Genomic DNA, 19,931 nt, shown 5'->3' with positions numbered 1-19,931 from the left:
ACACAAAACACCCCCCACACACACACACACACACACACACACACACACACACACACACACACACACACACACACAGTAATCCCTCGTTTATCGCGGGGCTTACGTTCCAAAAAGAACCAGTGATAAGTGAAATCCGTGAAGTAGGATTTATAAAAAAAAAAAATCGAAAAAATGTGAGAGGGGTGAAATTTGACGCTGAACCGGTTGCCAGCCAATCGCAGGTCACACAGAGACAAACAACCATCCACGCTCACACTCACACCTAGGGACAATTTGGAGTGTTCAATCAGCCTGCCATGCAAGTTTTTGGAATGTGGGAGGACACCCGAGTACCCGGAGAAAACCCATGCAGGCCTGGGAAGAACATGCAAACTCCACACAGGCTGGCCGGAGCCGAGTTTCAAACCACGACCTCTGCCCTGTGAGGTCGACACGCTAACCAGTCGACCACGCCTCCAAATAAAACTCTTGGGTTAAAAAAATAAATAAAATTGGGCCATATCGCACAGCCCTACTTATCACACACAAAACAATTCACAAATGATCCACAGCAATCAAGCAATCTCACAAAAGTTTTCATGCTGACATTGCAGACGTTCAAATGCTCACACCATGATTTGACATGACCGGCATGTGAGGTTCACCTTCCTACGAGCCACCACAACAGACAAGTTTTCAACAAATCTCGGCATATTTTCTAGCCTAGCAAATTTTGCATCGCATGATACCGATATCAGATTTAACCATGTCCTCATTGTGCTCATGACAAGAGCTATGAGAAGAAGTTGCTCACCAATTGTGTCACCAATTTGATGTCTGTCTCGACATTAGGGCTGCCAAGATTAGTCAACTAGTCACAATGACGTCAACGATTAAATTGGCCGACTGTTAATTTAAGAGTCGAAGATTCATCAGTTATGTATTTATTTATTTGCCGCTTTGGCTGCATGCCTTGTCTGTGACGTGCAGTAGTGATAATCCGGGTCATCCGGGTATGTAAACAGAAGCAGTGTTGGTTAAGCAGTGTCATGGCTGACTGCATTAGCAACAGAATCCAAACGTTTGGGTGCATTTCACCAAACATACTTAATATGATGCGAACTTCCCTTTAATTGCACCATGGAAACATTTTACAATTTAATTCCCCGATCACTAACCTGTGGCACAGCTGCACCAAAATCACAACAGTCACCTATCAACTCAAGTTCATTAAAGCTCAGATGACTGATGGAAAAAAACTGCTTTCCTGGCTCTTAATATATTTCTTGTTGAGTGTTTTGTTCATGATATTTAAAGTTTAAATGACTGTTTAAAGAGAACTTATTCAAACGATCTCCAATCTTTGTGGTAAATGTTATGAGTTATATACAGGCGCTCCCCGCTTTACGAACTTTCGCGTTGCGAACAACGGTACATACGAACATTTTTGCGGGTACAGGTATGTCGAAAAATGTTCTCGGACAGAGATGCTGTCAGTCAGATTTTGTATTGCGCGCCTTTTTCCGAGTACTGTAGTACTTCTTTCCGCCGCTAATACCGACGTGAGGCGCTGTGAGAGGAGGAGGAGGAGGAGGAAACGCTTGTCCCCATGAAGAAGTTCGAGACGGAACTCTCTCCCCCTCCATCATCTCCTTAAGCCTTCGAGTACATCTTCCAAAAGTATGTTAAACTTCATTTTATTACACTTATATAAGCCTTAAACATACTTATATGAGCCTTAAACATACATTCCATACAAAATATAGCACTGAAGCAACTTACGTACGAATTCAGCCAGCGAACGATCCTTCGGAACGTATCCCGTTCGTTACCTGGGGAGCGTCTGTACAACAAAATTTCGATTTGTATTTGAAAAAAAAAAAACATTACTTGTTACCTTTACTTTGAGTTAAAAAGAACACAATGCCTCAGAATTAAATTTCAAATTAAGCAAATGAAATAAAAAGACTACATTTGGAAAATCATCAACACAAATGAGTGATTTTCATTCTAAGAGCAGCTGCTACCTGTGCGATAAGGCACGATTGATATATGAGCCGGTTCGTCGACTAACAACGACTACTGTTGGTGATTAGTCGACTAAATAAGTCAATAAAATTGAGTGATTCGCTTAGATGGCTTATGTAGGCGCAGCGGCGTGCACACAATGAACTGAATTTCCAATAAAGCGCTCTATAAATCAGGATGTATTGTACTGTATATAATTCCGATTTGATAAAACCTGATTTCCTAATTGCAATGGCTGCAATTTGACTGGTCATTGGGAGCACAACGGAGCAGGCAGTGATGTCAATGCTGAAATTAAACCCAGTGGTACTTGGTGCGTGTAATTTTCCATGAGTTTTCCATCTCATGGGACTTTGAGGTGAATATCTAACATTGAAAATATACATATCTGTGAAAGAACTGAGTGAGCATCCTCTGGTCAAATGGTATGAAAATGGCAAAGCACTGTAAAAGTGGTCAGTGGTTACCAAATATTAAAAGAAGAAATTCCTCCGCATGTGGCCCCAGATGTTGCTTCACCCAATTTCATGAAAGAAACTGAAGGCAGATGAACTTAATTTAGTTAATAAGTGGTAAAGCTACAGATGTATTCACATTATTATCGGTGCATTTTAGGTTGTGTTATTTCTTATTGATTTACAATACGGTGAGTATTATATGTTAAGGCTACACTTTGTGTGGTCATAAAGTGGTGTCCTGGGCAATACTTTTAAGACTGCATGTCAAATTATTTAGTAAATTTGTCTACAACACTGTAATGTATATCCATCCATTTTTCAATCCGCTTTTATCCTCATAAAGGTCACGGGGGGTGCTGGAGCCTATCCCAGCTGTCTTCGGGCGGTAGACGGGGGACACTCTGAACCGGTTGCCAGTTAATTGCAGGGCACACAGAGACGAACAACAATTCACGCTCCCACTCACACCTAGGGACAATTTAAAGTGGCCAATCAGCCTGCCGTGCATGTTTTTGGAATGTGGGACGAAACCGGAGTACCGGGAGTAAACCCACGCAGGCATGGGGAGAACATGCAAATTCCACACAGGAAGGCCAGAGCCGGGATCGAACCCACGAACTCTGCACTGTGAGGTCGACACGCGAACCACTCGCAGGCCGCCCTGTAATGTATAATATATATTTTATTGTTTGATTAAGATTAACTGCTTGTTTGTTAAAACATAATTGCATATTACATCGCAATATTGAGGTGGGGGTGAGGGTAATCGGTGATTAGATCCGAAACATTTTGCATTTTTGATTTTTTTTTTTTTTGCTTGTTCCGTATGCAATACATTATTTACTAAATTATTATTCGAACGCAATAATTGAATTACAACGTTTCCATCTATAGCTAAGAACCAATTATTTGTGCCACCCCTCGTGATGAGCTACACCATTCAAAGTCGGTAGTCCAGTTGGAGAGTAGCGTCCATGTCGACTTGTGGCGATCGTTTCAGTAAATATACGTCATTGTATTCATGATGCTGTCACGTTATCTTCCCACAAGGAAAGGCAGACGACAACCGTCAGTGTCCGCCACCATCGTAACGTACAATACACGCTTAACACGAATCGAGGACAGCTTTTTATTCCAGAGCTGGTCAATTGCACGAGCTCAGGTCACGGCTGGTCCCCCGCCGAACCCACCGTGGAGACGAACACAAATAACAAGGGCGTTTCTTGCTCGCCCGTGCAGCAAAAAGCAGAGAACAGAAAGTGGCCCCGGTCATCTCAAAGCGCAGTTAGCATAGCTTCCATCACCATCAGTGTTTACACGCGAATTCACCGACAGCATGTGGCAAACAGAGCAACAACAACTCGGGAGAGATCAAATGTGTTTGTCATAGTCTTACCTTTAATAACATTGCTATAAATAGTGGCTCTGAATTCTTCTTTGGCCCTCTGATCGAAATCCTGCCCATGGATAATGCGCATCTGTTTAAGGAAAGTAGACTTGCCGCTCTCGCCTGCTCCAAGTAAGAGGATTTTAACTAGCCTTTTAACGTACGTCTTATCTCGAATAAGACACTTATCTATTTCTTTCGATTTCCGCAGCTGCTCTGCCTCTCCGCTAGTGAGGAGACAGTTTGGGAAACAAACAGATAAAACAGAGCGGGACGGCAGGAAGTCCGCCATCTTTGAAACAACTTCATCGATGCACACAACGAGGAAGACTGAGCTCAGCGAAGCTGCTGCCACTGATGCATTCACAGCTATCGGAATCCCCACTTTCAATGACAATGCTTCAGTGTAACTAGGATTTTTATTGCCGCTTAGGCTTTGGACTTCTTGGGTCTATTTTTACTTCCATATAAAATACACAAAAATAAAGTCATATGACAAAAATTGAGGTACCGCACCGGAATTCAATGATTCTCAACTGGTGGGTCGCGACCCAAAAATGTGTCATGGACCCATTTTAGGTGGGTCTTGGACACATAGTAAAAAATGATTTGTATTTGTATTCATATTTTTTTCGGAAAATAATTTAGATGCACCAACATCGGGTAGACATCAGGAAATTGTACTACTGTCAAGAAATACAGCGCAGCTCTCAGCCTGTGGCAAGAAGACGTCATAGCAGTGTGGTTTTGGTGGTATGTCACAATAATTTGAAAATGCGTTTAAAAATGCAACATACCATTCATCTATTTTCAGAGGGTATTTTTAAACATTTTTTTTAAGTTTTATTGTTCTTAACTTCTATAAAATGGATTGCAACTTTGCAACAATAGGAAGATGCGGGTCGCAGCGTGACAACAGTTGAGAACCACTGCTCTAGTTAATCAGTGGCTCAATTAGCGGCTTGGTGATGACACCTGGCCTCCTCAAGTAAAATCCAAAAAGGTACAACTATCTTTAGGGAACTGATTGCTTTTTTTCAGACTTCTCTACATGAAAATGAGTCACTCATTTAGTTTTAGCTCTGCCAGGAGTGAATCATTGGCATGCAGGGACTTAGCCAGAAATATTTTAGTGTGGTGGCCAGATGACACAACAACTCACTGTGAGGTGACACGATGAGCATATGTGTGCATTTATCCATCCATCCACTTTCTGATCCGCTTTGTCTTCACAAGGGTCGGGGGGGGGGGTGTTGGATCCTATCCCAGCTGTCTTTGGGCAGTAGGTGGGGGACACCCTGAACCGGTTGCCAGCTAATTGCAGGCCACACCGAGATGAACAACCATCCGCGCTCATACTCACACCTCGGGACAATTTAGACTCAGAGTGTCCAATCAGCCTGCCATGCATGTTTCTGGAATGTGGGGGGAAACTGGAGTACCCGGCGAAAACCCATGCAAACTCCACACCTGAAGGCTGGAGCTGGGATCGAACCCACAACCTCTGCACTCAGAGTCCAACACACTAACCACTGGACCACCGGGTTGCCTTGTGTGCATTTACATGTCCCTAAACCCCTTTGTCACTGAGAAATTATTGTTGATTATACCATCCACAATCAAGGTTTCATGAAATAAAATGCACACATATCCGGAAACTCTCTCAACATACTTATAAACTTGTAAAAAGCAATTTTTGGCTGAGCTTAATTTACTAAATGGTGCCTATTATTATCTGTTGCTATGCTTTCTTTCTCATAGTCTGCTGCTATCTCATTCACCGATTGGCTAGCTACAAATCAGCTACAATCTTGAATGTTATTTTTCCAAGGGAACACAATGAGAATATGTCTCCGAGGGAATACCAGAGCATGTCACGCACACCTACAGTAAAAGAAATGTTTGGTGTAATTCTTGCAACTCCAAAACCAACAATTTTCAGGGAAAAAAAAAACCCCTCATAATTGTTGAGTCAATAACATTGCATTGTCAAAGAGAGCAAGTCATTTTCCAGACTTTATATCAGTGAATAATTTGTAAAAAAATAACACAATATGAGGACTGCCCATTTGTATTGGTTTGTGGAAAAATATGACCAATTTTGACCAAATTTTGACATTAGCCCCGTTCACGCGGCAACGTTTGGTCCGACGCTGCGCCGAAGCAGAGCCAGTCGAGCGTTCACACGTGCACATTTGCTCCGACGTAGCTCCACGAAAGAGATTATACCGGACCAAATTTGATCCACCTCAGGGAGGTGGTTTAAAAATTTGCTCCAGAGCAAATGCTCGTTTGCGACGCTACGCCGGAACAAATGTGCACGCGTGAATGCAGCTGGGTTAAATTTGCTCCAGAGCAAATGCATGCTTGCGGGGGAGTGGCCTCGCTACACTCACTACCAGATGCACGGAATCCGACCCCGGTCGACAGTGACGAGGGGGCCAGCGACACAGACGTGCACCCCCGTTCCCGGTAAAAGTGTCGGCGATTTAAGCGGTGAAGACAGCGCTCACGATCAAGAAGAGAATCGAGAAAGCAGTGACGTCAGCCGAGCCCGATTTGCAGGCCCGAGCCCGAAGCAAACCCGACATTTCATATTTTATTTGTGAGTATTTTTGGGAGAAAAAAACACAAGATTTCTTACGGTTAAAATAATCTACATATTTTTATGAACATGATCAATGCATTTGCACAACGAAATAACGCTGAAATACAGAATAAGAGGCCAGACTAGCAATTAAATTACAGCGCATTCTCTGTCTTATCCACATTTTTTGTTTTAAAACAAGTATTCCTTAGTTTAGTATCCGCACATTGTTTTAGTGTACATTTTTTAAAACATATATTGTGGCAGTCATAAGGAGCACACACGATTGACTGTAAACACATCTTTATTCCAGGACTGCCGACAAGTGGATCTATTCTGAACAAGGACAGAATAGTGTCCGCCATAATATTTATTAAAGAAAAATAAATAAAAGTCCGCGAGAGAGAAGCCTGACCCGAACCTGTTTTACTTCCGCATTCCTGTCGTTTTGGTCCGCAGCAGAAACTGCACGTGTGACCGGAAGTGGAGCTGCGCCGACGCTGCGCCGGTGCTGTCACGCTCAGCGGCTTTGCACGTGTGACCGCTCCACAAAATTTGCTCCGGTGTAAAAGATATCGCAACAAAATATTTCGGTGCAGCGTCGGACCAAATGTGTGCCGTGTGAACAGGGCTATAGTCTGTTTCACCCTGATGTCAGCAACATGAATAAAAGCTCCAACTGGCGATTATTTTATTTTTATTTTGAGCTGCGGATGATAATTTTTTTTACTATGCATGTAATTTTCCATGGAAATCGGTTGGTCATGATCGGTGGCCAATTGATCGGAGCATCTGTAGTTCCTATACTTGGCTTTCTCCGTTGTACACATTTTTTTTTTTTTTTTGGTAAGGTTTCAAAAGTTTCTATGTTTTGATATTTTCATTTTAGTATTATATGTCTGCTACTCTCTAACCTTCTTTTTTGTGTTTGGCTAACACTGGTTTTAACCCTTTCATGATCCCCGTAACCTGATAACATGATAAGCTGTCCACTGTAGTAACCACTGTCCCTGAACGGGTTAATTTAATGATAATGTTCATTGATAAGTGTTTTGTAGCATATATCTTTACACACAGCCACCAAAAACACAAAACCATTTAATATCAGGTTTCTCTTGTGACTACACGCCTCTTAAAAGAATTGCTCCGACAGACTGGAGGGATGAAGAGGCTTTCTGCAGCTAATTGGTGGCTAAATCCTTCCTTCCCTTCTGTCTAACAATCCCCACTTAGGACGAGTGTGTTAACATCTACTACATGCATACACGTCAAGGGAACATTCTTATTTACTGTGGTGAAGTTTCCACAGTGTTGTCAAGGCAAGTCTTTTTTTTCACCAAAGGCAAGTATGACAATCAGAACAGCCCGTCCAGACCGAGTACAACATTTCCGACGTCTGCACTGTCTCAAAAAGGTGGGTGTTGAATCACCATTCATTTTATCAGCTGCATTTGTGCTTATTTAGTGCTTAAAGTGTGTTTTATTTTCTTAAAACTGCCAATTTTTAATTTCATTATGTTTAACAATTTTCTAAAATTACAATTAATCTGGAATACAACAAATGACCTTGAAAGTGAATGAGTCAATAAAGTATAAAATATCCTTCATTGTATTAAACCAGAAAGCAGATGTGAAATTTTTTCCACTCATGCCTCAAAATAAGAGATCTCCTTTCTTTCATGAAATATGTCTGGTTGTGATCTGATTTATTGTCACTGTATGAATCTTTGTGGCTGTCATTTACAGTTGGAGGCCATTGTGGTTGAGATGCAAGACCCAAAAAGTGGACTTAAAGGCTCCGAACAGAAACTCAACGTCACCACCATTCCACATGTCATTGCTGGTAAGACACCAAAAATCCAATCTTAGTCTAAAACCTTTTCGATCACCCTCTCAACCTTTCGTATAAAAATCCTCTTGTTCTTGTTATCGTCCTTACTTGTCAATATTTGCAATTGTACTCTCAGAAAATGACTTTCCATCGAATTAATAGGAAGGTTCAGTGCCAAATAGACCATCATCAACATTTGCGTTCACGTCTGTTTAGGGAGAAGTGGAGAAATCTTTATAACTGCAATTCTGGGAAAATGAAACAAATGATCTACCTTACATGTTTGTTTTTTACCGAGCTGAGAGCGAACACAAGCTGTCATGGCTGTCCAAGCTCCTACAATGGGCTAAATAAGGAAAGCCAATTGGATGGGCTCTGGACTCTTCTTTAGAAACTAAAGTGGGATTTTAATCTGGCCAAAGATCAGGAGGGGTGAAAAGGTCAACCTTATCACACGTCTGGCGGCCGCACATTGTTGGATGAATTTTATACCTCCTGTCGATGAAAGTATTTAAACATGCGTCAAGGTAAAACTGTATTAATTTTGCTTCCGGTATTCTTGGATTATTGTTGTGTTCCATCTAAATCACATGTTTCAAAGTCAAGGCCCGGGGGCCAGATCTGGCCCGCCACATCATTTTATGTGGCCAGCGAAAGCAAATCAAGCATGTCAAGTTCCATGATCCTTGCTAAAGTCTGAAATACAATTTCAAATTGTCATATGTAATCCATAACATATTGCAAGCATTTTCTCATTACCAAACCCCTTATTACATTCATGCAAACAATGTTTAAACAAGTCATTATTCTTGAGTTCTGATTTTAAAACTAGCTATCCATCAATTTATTGTGTGCTGTGGATGTAATATGTAGAGGTGATTAAACATTTATGTGGTTTCACAAAATTCACCTTCATAACGGCCCTCCAAGGGAAGCTGTAACTACAATGTGGCCCGTGACAAAATTGAGTTTGACACCCCTGATCTAAATCCATTCAGGCAAATTCAGCCTATCCATACAGTTCATATACCAGTCAAAATAAAATGAATGGTCTACTTTATTTGCACACATACAGTATAGGTAAGAAAAAGTGAAGAAATCTGGCTTTTTTATTTGTATTTTTTTTAAGGTAGCCTTAACTAATATTTTGCCATGCAACCTTTTGAGGTACTCACTGCAAATCTGTAACCCTCAATGACACCTTTGTACATATCGGCAGCTATACAGTAAATTCTCCCCACTTCCCGTGAGCCAATTCTCAGCGTTTAAGGGTCCCTTCTCCAGACTCCATTTTCAGTGCAGTTTTAGCTCCTTTCAAAGATGTCCAAAAAGATTCAGATCAGGGCTTCAAAATATTGCTTTCAGTCATTCTTGGGCGTTTTGCGTCAGTAGTCTTGAGATTTCATGAAGGTTCGGGATAGCCTGTTTAGCAAAGCTGGACCAAACGAAAATCTATTTTTATTTATTTATTTTCAGTGCACGGGTTGCATTATTGTCTTCTCCAATTCAGCTTTCTTGACTTTACTTTGTTCTGTGTTTCACTGTGTTTAGTCTATTTGCTCTTGTTGAGTATTTCGGCTCTTACCTGTCTTCAAACAGGTAAAGACATCATTGCATGGATTGCCAACAAGATGAAGATCACCGTAGAAGGTACATGTAATAAAATGACATCAATTTGCCAACAAGCCTCTCATTAAGAAAGGTTTGCCATATCCATCACTGATCAATAACTGTCAAACTACCGTTGGTCTTGTAGAAGCCCAGGCCTTTGGCACCATGTTCGTGGCCTACGGCTACATCTATGCCCTGCAGAACCACAAGAAGCTTGTCATGTGCAATGACAGCAGCCTTTACCGGTTCCAGGTAAATCACCATGTGGCTCATAATACTTGATCAGTGGTTCAAAATCATTTGCATTTGTCAAATGGACACAAAGAGAGATTGGAGTGCACTGAGGTTTGGGTGCTTGTGAAGCAGAATGTGGGTGGAAATATATACTGGGTTATTGTTTTCCAACATCAAGAAATGAGCAAGCATGCCGAAATCAGCCATTGGAAAGATACTTCAATAAATCAAACCAGTAGAATAGAAGAAGAGTGTTTTATTACCCAGCTCTGTTTGGCATTGATATCAATAGTGAGAGTAGTGCCCTGCAGGCTAAAATTGATTGATGGCGAGTACAGCTCCAGTTTAGAAGTGCCCAATTTGCCTCTGCCAGCCTAATTTTTGCTGCTCCATTTACAGTAGTTGTAAAAGTGTTAGGGTTCTTGACCTATTTGTATTTTGTCCTAAAGAATATATTCAGGTTGAATGTATATTTCAACCATCATCAGCTAATTTAACAAAGCGTATCCACATGCAGGACCTGTTGTAGGTTCAGTTCTAGTCCATTAGAATGACGCCAATTCTGGAAAGCTGTGTCCTATAATTTATTTCTTCTTCCCAAAACAAGCCATTGTGCAAACTTATTAAAACAGGTACAACAATCAAAATAAAATGTACTTTTTACTTTTGTACATTCACTTTTAAGCGAGTTGAATCAGTCCTAATTTTACCAGGGTTTTTCCCCATACAGGTACCTTTACTGCTATTAAAGTACAGCGCAAGAATACTTTTGCCACCTATGCCTTTAATCGGTACACTGGTTCTCCAGTTAAGCACCTTGGAAGCAGCAAACCTACTTGCAAGCGCTGAAAGGAACTAAGCTTAAATAACAACCAGTGCACGTTAAACAGTGACTTCACTGATGACACAGTTCGGGGACAAACTGAATGGTGATCGGAACCCACAAACATAGACACAAAAGTCCGTGCAAAAATATTTAATACAAAAGTGCACTGAGATAGTCTATACAGAAATTGCTGGTCAAAAGAACCAGGAAAACAATACATTAAAAAGCACTTGCAAAGGCAAGGAAAAAGAAACGCAGAGATATGAACAAAATGACGGAAGTCCAATTTCACAAAAATATGAGCAAGATCAAAGACAACATAAACAAAAAGCAAGAGGCTAGAGCGCAAAAAAATGACAAGATCAAGAGGTGTAGAAAACACTTGAGCAATAGCAGCAATAAGGTCAATAATCCGACAGAGCCTAGCATTTTGGCAGTCCTTAAATACTTGACTTAACCTGATTATCAAATTAGCAGCAGGTGTGCACACTGGAGGAAAAGCCCTCCTCTGCCACCTGCTGGAGGCACACAAGAACAGGATCGCGACATCTTAGAAGTGTTTATTTAAAAAAAAAAAAAAAAGGGGACAACATATGTCATAGCCAGATTCATGTGTGCCACTGAGTATGTCAACATACTGACTGACAGGTTTCTCATTTTATTCTCAATGTTTACCATTCTAGACTCCATACTTTTGGCCTACACAGAAATGGGTTGCAGATGACACCGACTATGGTGGGTGAACACATACTTTTTGTTGAACGTATACAGCAGCTCACTGAGGGGCTTTGATTAAAATGTGATACAAGTATCTGATGTTACCTATATTTCTAGCTCAATGCAAGCAGTTTTTGAAAATATTTTCTGATTATTTTTTGGCTTTTAGCCATTTACCTGGCAAAGAGAAACATTCGCAAGAAAGGCATGCTGGAACCCTATGAACAGGTACAGAAAGCAACTTTAGTGTCCTTAATTTAGGCATCAAATTGTGCATTTTTACTCTCATAGTAGTTATGTTTTGTGAGTTGAGTGATGTTATTTGATTAATCTGTAAATACATTGGATTAAAATAATCAAAATTGTTATTGTTGACTTTATTCATGTAATGGGTCACTACAAAGAGCTAACCTTTTTTAACTTCCTGCATCCATTTTCAAAACAGGCACATTACAACCGCTTGCATAAATGGTTATTCCACAAGTGGGACTTTATCGTGATGCAGGCCACTGAGCAATACAAGTATGTGATTCAATCTTATTTTCACAGTTTGATTTTTTTTTTCATGGATGGAAAAAAAAATGATCAAAATTTTAATTTTCTGTAACATCAAGGCTCTAAATTCCAATGCACAGTAAAATTCATATTGTGCAAGCATTTAGTGGAAAATATCTGAAAAACCTGAGATGCGAGAATTTAGATTTTTTTAAATATCTGACACAGTTCATAGACAAACTGAATGGTGATTGGATCCCACAAACGTAGACACAAACAAAATCTGGAACAAAAATATTTATTTACTGAAAAAGCGCACCGACAAAGTATCCACACATCTATCCATCCATCCATCCATCCATCCATCCATCCATCCATCCATCCATCCATCCATCCATTTTCCGATCCGCTTTATCCTCACAAGGGTCGTGGGGGGTGCTGGGGCCCATCCCAGCCGTCTTCGGGCGGTAGGCGGGGGACACCCTGAACTGGTCGCCAGCCAATCGCAGTAAACGAAATGACAAGAGTCCAATTACATGTAACAAAATAAGCGCCAGATCAAAGACAAAATAATATCAATACTTACAAACAAGGGACTTTAGAGCAAAAACAACAATGACGACAAGGTCGAGAGGTCTAGAAAATAACACTTGAGCATGAGCAGCAAACAAGGTCAATAATCCAACAGAGACTTGGCAATTAGGCAGTCCTGAAATACATCGCTAACTGATGAACATTGGTAGCAGGTGTGCACACTGGAGGGAAGACCCTCCTCTGCCACCTGCTGGAGACACACAAGAACACAATCATGACAATATCAGCGTCAAATCTACATGTAGGAACACATAAAGCCATTTCTGATTCATATTTGCTGTTGACAAGTGTTATCAACTATTGAAGGTCTTAACACTGTCACACAACCTGTTTTTTCTTTCATGTGTGTTAGGGCTTCTAGAGAGAGAAAGAAGCCAGATCGTGTTGTTTTTGATTGCCAGGAGAGAGCTTACTGGATTGTGAACAGGCCACCGGTCAGTGTCTAAGTGTGTGTGTGTGTGTGTGTGTGTGTGTGTGTGTGTGTGTGTGTGTGTGTGTGTGTGTGTTTGTGTGTGTGTGTGTGTGTGTGTGTGTGTGCGCATGTGTGTGTGTGAGAAAAGCCATTTTACAAAATGCATTTTTTTGGTACAAATATGTTTTCCTATGTATGTTCCTAGCGTCGTACTCACAGCGCTTTGGACATTGGACCGGACCGCCTTATTGATCCCACAGATGAGGTAACAGGTCAGTTTTCACTCACTCACTCACTCACTCACTCACTCACTCAATCAATACTTTTTATGTATGGTAACAGATCAGATTGGCAGTCATTTTGATGTGTTTAGAAGTCAAATAATATGCTGTTAAATGTAATTGACATTGTGTCTTTTAAGTGAATTTTAAATTGTAATAGTACGTTTCGATTTTACAGTTCATTGAAAAATGGGAAAAAGAACTTGTATATTTCCCTCCATTACTGTTGTTAATGCACACAAGTGACCCAAGTGATGTGACTAATAGGCCAACTGTTTTTTTTTTTTGTTTGTTTTTGATGTGGGAAAACTAAATGAGCCTATACAGGTATTGAGGCAAGTTGGGCCAAAGAGAGGAGTCACACCTGTGGGGTGTTGCAGCGCCCACAATTTTCCAGATTAAAATTTTCAATGCCGGCTCAGTAGTCCATCAGTTTGGAAAATGAATGAATGAATGAAAAGTTTTCAATATCCACACTTTTTCCGCTGGCACTTCTCCTTCACTTTGCTTTTTCTCTCTCTTTTCTTTCAGGCTTCCTTTCATAATAATGATGATGAGAGTGTGACAGGTTTCTGGGTGAACTCCAGTTGCGTAAATTCCCATCTATGTTCAATACCAGACCACATAGCGAAACGCATCCAATAAAATTCCAAATAATTTTTCTTTCATTTTCTAGAAATTGCAATAGTTTAGTAAGTAATCACAAAATGTGTTTGTTATTCCTCAACAAGCTTTTCATCAGTTAGTTGTCTGTGTGTACCAATTCAAACCTAAGTTTCCAATTTGTTGTCGAACTAATATATTTGTCTTTCAGAAAATCTCATTTGACCAATACAGACGCATGGTAAGTGCCGAGCTGTGGGTTTTTACATTAATAATAATAATAACAATAATAATAATAATGGTGTTATATTCTGTCACAAGAGATCAATAAAGACAAGCCCTCATTTTCAGTGATGTCAAAAGGACAGAAACAAAACAACCGTAGACCAAATGTTGTCAGAAACAGATTCAAAAGCACACTATTTCTATTACAGTATTGAAATAGTACATAGTAATAATTGTGTAGAGTTTCTTTCAGTGTAACTTGTCTTCAGAGAACGGATTACATCATAAACTGAAGTTTTATGCCTCCATTATAATTTCTCAAATGCTAACCAAAATGTCTTTTATTGTAGAACATGTTCTACCAACAAGCCATCATGAGGTCAAAAGTCAAATCCAGTGTCTCGCTTGGAGCGTAAGTTCTTGCGGAAATAATTTGGAAATTCCAAGTTACAGACCACTATAAACACCATCAGGAGAGTTAGTTTATCATTACAGTCGTATATTAACCCTTTCAGGCCCCCTGTAATCCGATAACATGATAAGATGTTCACTGTAGTGACCGCTGTCCCTGAAAGGGTTAAATTACCGGTAGATCAGTCGAGAAACCTTTAACATAAAATGTTTGTTTGTAAATGTACATTTTTTGCATCTCCTAATAATTGTCGCTTAACAGACTGGTGAAGTACATCACGACCTACAAAAACCATGATCCCTTTCTGGCACCCTGCCTACCCAGCAATCCCTGGCAGACTGACAATGACTCATACTGGAATCTTAATATGAGAAGGTGAGAGCATCACAGCAAATATTATGGGATACATACTACATTATGTAAAATTTAAAAAAAGAGTATAGCTCACCCTTTGCTCCAGATATTACCTTGGATGTATTCAAACGTTTTTGTGAACAGGGTTGACGTCCCGACCAAAATGCGAGTCGAGCGTTGGTCCTTCAGCTTGTTTGAGTTATTGACCGATCTGCGAGGTCGGGACGACTTCAAGATCTTCCTCAAAAAGGAATTTAGCGGTATGTTTTTCCATGATATTTCCTTAATATTGCTTTATGACTGAGCATTTTCACTGTTCCCAGTGCTTTCGAGGGAGCACTTTTGCTTACATTTTAACACTAGTGTATTACTTGTAATTCTGTTTATTCTAGGGGAGAATTTAGCCTTCTGGGAAGCAGCTGAGGAACTTAAATGGGGAACTGCAGCATCCATGTCAACTAAAGCTGAGACCATCTTCAAGTAAGCCACAAAAAAAAAAAAGAAATCAATTTTGAAAGACAAGTGAGTAATCTTCACATATCAAGCGAGTTGAAAAAGTGGAAAGCCATTGATCTGATGAGACTGTAAAACTGCATAAAAGCAGAGTTTGAGTGAGGAAATAATTTACTTAAAAATGTTAATATTCAGGCGGCCCGGTAGTCCAGTGGTTAGCACGTCAACTTCACAGTGCAGAGGTTCAATTCCAGCTCCGGCCTCCCTGTGTGGAGTTTGCATGGTCTCCCCGGGCCTGCGTGGGTTTTCTCCGGGTACTCCGGTTTCCTCCCACATTCCAAAAACATGCATGGCAGGCTGATTGATCACTCTAAATTGTCCCTAGGTGTGAGTGTGGGCGTGCATGGTTGTTCGTCTCTGTGTGCCCTGCAATTGGCTGGCAACCAATTTGGGGTGTCCCCTGCCTACTGCCCGAAGACAGCTGGGATAGGTTCCAGCACCCCCCGCGACCCTAGTGAGGATAAAGCGGTTCGGAAGATGAATGAATGAATGAATGTTAATATTCCAGGGATTAAATAGTTTAAAAATATTGTAAAATAGGGTGGCGCTGTGGACCAGTGGTGAGCGCATCGACCTCACAGTGCAGAGGTCCGGGTTCAGCTCTGGCCTCCCCGCGTGGAGTTTGCATGTTCTCCCTGTGCCTGCGTGGGTTTTCTCCGGGTACTCCGGTTTCCTCCCACATTGCAAAGACATGCATGGCAGGCTGATTGAACACTCTAAAATTGTCCCTAGGTGTGAGTGTGAGCACGGATGGTTGTTTGTCTCTGTGTGCCCTGCGATTGGCTGGCAACCGGTTCAGGGTGTCCCCTGTATACTGCCCAAAAACGGCTGGGATAGGCTCCAGTACCCCACGCGACCCTTGGGAGGTTAAAGCGGATCGGAAATGGATATTGTAAAACATACACATGCCTTTAAAGTGAATTTAAAAAAAAGATGTAACACAGAAAAATTTGGTTACCAACCGCACCAAATTTGAGTAATTAAAAAATAAAATCCCCAACTATGTAAAATGAGGTTTCAAAATTGTAAAAAATAAAAATGTTCTCTCCGCTCTCAAACACTGTGGGAATTTGCTGAAACCGCAATTCTCAGCTGTCAATCAAATCCCATCACATCCAGCATCTCTCTTATGTCAACATATCCCAACATGTTCAAGCCATGAAAATATATCTGAAATCCTCTGGTGGTGGGATTATATCCCACCATGTAATCACAGGGCTTTTCCACGGCATGACAATGAGGCACTCTAAAGCATCCATGCCAGCATGAAGCCCCTGTCCACATGCTGGCTGTCGGGTCGTTCTTTTTTTCCCTCTTACTTTTTATGCCTTCTCTCAGTGCAGTGCATGCACTTATGCTCGACAACGAGACGCTCTAAAGCTGCCACACCTTCCCAAAACACCAGTCCACATAATTACTGTCATATCTAACTTTTAAAAAAATGCTGCATTGTTTCCAACTCAGCCATGTGCACAAGTAAAACCATGTGCCTGATAGACTCGGCAGCTGCGCTTGAGCAAAAAAACTGGCGTATCCTGATTTTTGTGCTCATGCAATTCTCGATGCTGATGTTTGGGAATTTGAGCAATCTCTGGACCATTCTGGATGACTGCAATATACCGAGAACATTTACTTTGACATGCGTCCGGCGCACCTGATATGGCTGAACAAACATGTGACTGTAACCTGGCCGTCTGATAGGCTGTCAGGTCTATCAGGCAATTAGGCCCTTAAGACAAACTTTAAAACACAAGAGAGACTAGGAGTCAAGCAGAGTTGTCTTTTACTTGTGCACAAGGAGAGTGAACGAGTGTAATCCATTACAATCTACGAACAGCTCTGGAACACTTGGCTCGTCTCCCCCCTTTTATTGTCTTGGGAAGTGTCCAAATACACAAATTTCTAAAGATACAGGTATTCCTAGAAAAACGGAGGAGTCATGCCGACGGTTGGTTTGTGATAGCAGCTGTGGATACGTCACGGCCGCGCTGTCCTGAGGCTGGTATCTTATCCTCAATTAAGTCCATGGAATATCACACTAGAAAGTTGATTATACATCTAAAAGCAGAGAACGATAAATTATATACAATTACCGTATTGGCCCGAATATAAGACGGCCCTGATTATAAGACGACCCCCTCTTTTTCAAGATTCAAGTTTGAAAAAAGACTTTTTGAACACCAAATTAATTTTTACACAGAAAGTAATTACAGTACATCCGAAACAAATGATTATAACAATATATTTGAGAGAAAAAGCATGTTATTTTGCCTCATTCACATCTTAATATCTGAACATTTAAATATGTAAACTAAAGTACAATCACATTCGTAAATGAATGGCTTCTGGTTTTTGAAATGTTAATTACATCATAACTTCTCCTCAGCTGCCGGTCAACCTGGCCGATCTTCGACCCACTTTTCTCCAGATTGTCACAACGTTTCTCCATTTTCTGTTATCTCTTCTATTATTTTCTTCTCTTTTCTTTCTTACCGCTAATTTTTATTTTTATTCTTCATGCTACCGCTATTTTTATTTTTATTCTTCGTGGCAGGAGTTCACTTTGGCCTGGGGAGTCAAGTTCAGCATTCGCTTCAATGATATCTGGCGCCATCTAGCGTCGTGAATGGGTATGATGTCTAGACCCCGAATATAAGACGACCCCCACTCTTTCAGTCTTATTTCAATGCAAAAAACATCGTCTTATATTCGGGCCAATACGGTACTCATACATAGGCTTGTGTCCAAGATGGATCCCCCTTAAAATTGTTTGACAACCCTAAAGAAATTACATGGGGCTAGAAGATTTTGCTGGTTGATGCACATGCATCTGGCATCATCTAAAGTTCTTTGGGTGAATGGGAGGCCTCTGGATGCCACCCACTCAGGTGGATAACCGAGGCTAACAACACCATCCCCTTCGTTCCCCTTGCACATCACTGACTTATCCTTATTAGGGTCGTGGGTGAGCTGGAGCCTATCCCAGCCCCAGCGGATTATCGGTGAGAGCCGGTGTACCCTGGAAGAATTGCCAATTGTAAAAGGAAATCCCTAAAGACCCACATATTCCTTACTGCAGTGTCATTTTCATCTGTATTATTTTCAATGTGTTTCAGGACCTTTCTGGCCCCCGGAGCCCCCCGCTGGATCAACATTGATGGCAGGACTATGGGTCTGACTGTGAAAGGCCTGGACCATCCTCACCGCTATGTGCTGGAGGCTGCACAGACGCATGTCTTCTTGCTCATGAAAAAGGTGACCACATCGCTTGCGTCATTATGATTGCAGTCGTGTTCCAAAATCAAATGTACTGGATACTGTAGTTGACTTTTTTTTAATTTTTTTTTAACAAACCCAATTCCAATGAAGTTAGGACGTTGTGTTGAACTTACCTAATAACTAAATGAGTTTCTTTTTTTAATTGGTTCTCTATCTCATGCAATATCTTTCATATAGGACACTTTTTTCCGTTACCTCAAGTCACCAGTATACAAGGACATCCAAAAGAAGTCATTGAACCCGCAGCCTCATAACTTCAGGTTAGTGAATGACATAAACACGTCCTGTACCACTAATATTCCATCTGTAAGCAGGACCGGTTCTTGTCAATTGTCGCATCTCTTACTGTATCTACAGTTGAACAGAAACTAACTCATGTCAAACCAAATCATTATCCAGTCCCAAAAGTCACTTACATTTGGGAAGAGTAATTGTGTTTCTACTTCTATGTAGTCAAGCCCAGTTAGAGCAAAACGCTCAGAACCGAAGCCCGGGTATCCATCCCACCATTCTTTGGAAGCAAGAAGAGGAGGAAAAGGCAAAGGCTGCTGCCGCCGCTGCCCCCGTTGATGTCAAGGCCATGATGAGTAAAATTGACAGAAAGAAATAAAGAAAAAGAATACTTGTGTGATGCTGTATGGGTACAATGAGTACAAATATAATTTATTCTCTGAAATAATGACATAACATTTTTCGCGTTACCTATTTAGTTCTAGGTGCTGAACTTGTGCTGGCAGACAGTATACTTTGTTGGAATACTGTGAAATTGGTTTCAAAATGTTATCAATTCTCTGTGTGTCTGGATGCTTTAAAAAACAATGTATACGTATATTCTTGAGTTAATAGTCAAATCCGGACATGACAGCACTATATGTTCAGTTATGTGGCACATTCAAGCTCCAGAAATGTAAAAAATTTACAAAACTTGTAATTGATCTCTCTATCTGTGATGAAGAGGAAAAAGACAGCCGACCTGTTTTTATTTGTGTAAATGTATTAGAAACACCGGCATTAAATATAACGTATTATAATTACGTTTGGTGCCAATTTTGTTTAGTATACTACCAAAATACCTCATTTTGCTGTGGACAAACACTCTGCTCAG

General features: G+C 40.8%; 2 protein-coding genes and 1 long non-coding RNA gene across 4 annotated transcripts in view; 2 read left to right on the top strand and 1 right to left on the bottom strand.

Annotated features, from left to right (window-relative positions):
* Positions 1-4,164, bottom strand: part of LOC109508599 (guanine nucleotide-binding protein subunit alpha-13) — a 29,771-nt gene extending 25,607 nt beyond the window's left edge. For both annotated transcript variants that reach the window (XM_019858633.1, XM_019858634.1), the window contains exon 1: positions 3,862-4,164. In XM_019858633.1, coding sequence (XP_019714192.1) covers positions 3,862-4,144 — 283 coding nt within the window. In that variant the 5' untranslated portion in view covers positions 4,145-4,164. The remainder of the gene's footprint in view (positions 1-3,861) is intronic.
* On the top strand, positions 3,901-4,355 carry LOC109508600 (uncharacterized). The gene is made up of 2 exons (XR_002166698.1): positions 3,901-3,984; positions 4,064-4,355. It is a non-coding gene; the product is annotated as an uncharacterized LOC109508600 (long non-coding RNA).
* Positions 4,356-7,553: 3,198 nt separating this feature from the next.
* On the top strand, positions 7,554-19,483 carry rgs9a (regulator of G protein signaling 9a). Its single transcript, XM_019858587.1, has 17 exons — positions 7,554-7,853; positions 8,186-8,282; positions 9,870-9,920; positions 10,027-10,133; positions 11,625-11,676; positions 11,828-11,886; positions 12,104-12,180; positions 13,100-13,181; positions 13,365-13,424; positions 14,255-14,284; positions 14,619-14,680; positions 14,942-15,055; positions 15,179-15,294; positions 15,427-15,514; positions 18,664-18,802; positions 19,004-19,086; positions 19,280-19,483. Exons 1-17 carry the CDS (start codon positions 7,788-7,790, stop codon positions 19,434-19,436), a joined length of 1,440 nt encoding a protein of 479 aa, XP_019714146.1. The 5' UTR covers positions 7,554-7,787; the 3' UTR covers positions 19,437-19,483.
* Positions 19,484-19,931: the final 448 nt, after the last annotated feature.

Source organism: Hippocampus comes, unplaced genomic scaffold (assembly GCF_001891065.2).
Source record: "Hippocampus comes isolate QL1 unplaced genomic scaffold, H_comes_QL1_v1.1 scaffold187, whole genome shotgun sequence".
NCBI classification, from domain to species: domain Eukaryota; kingdom Metazoa; phylum Chordata; class Actinopteri; order Syngnathiformes; family Syngnathidae; genus Hippocampus; species Hippocampus comes.
This window is presented reverse-complemented; position numbering and strand designations above follow the sequence as displayed.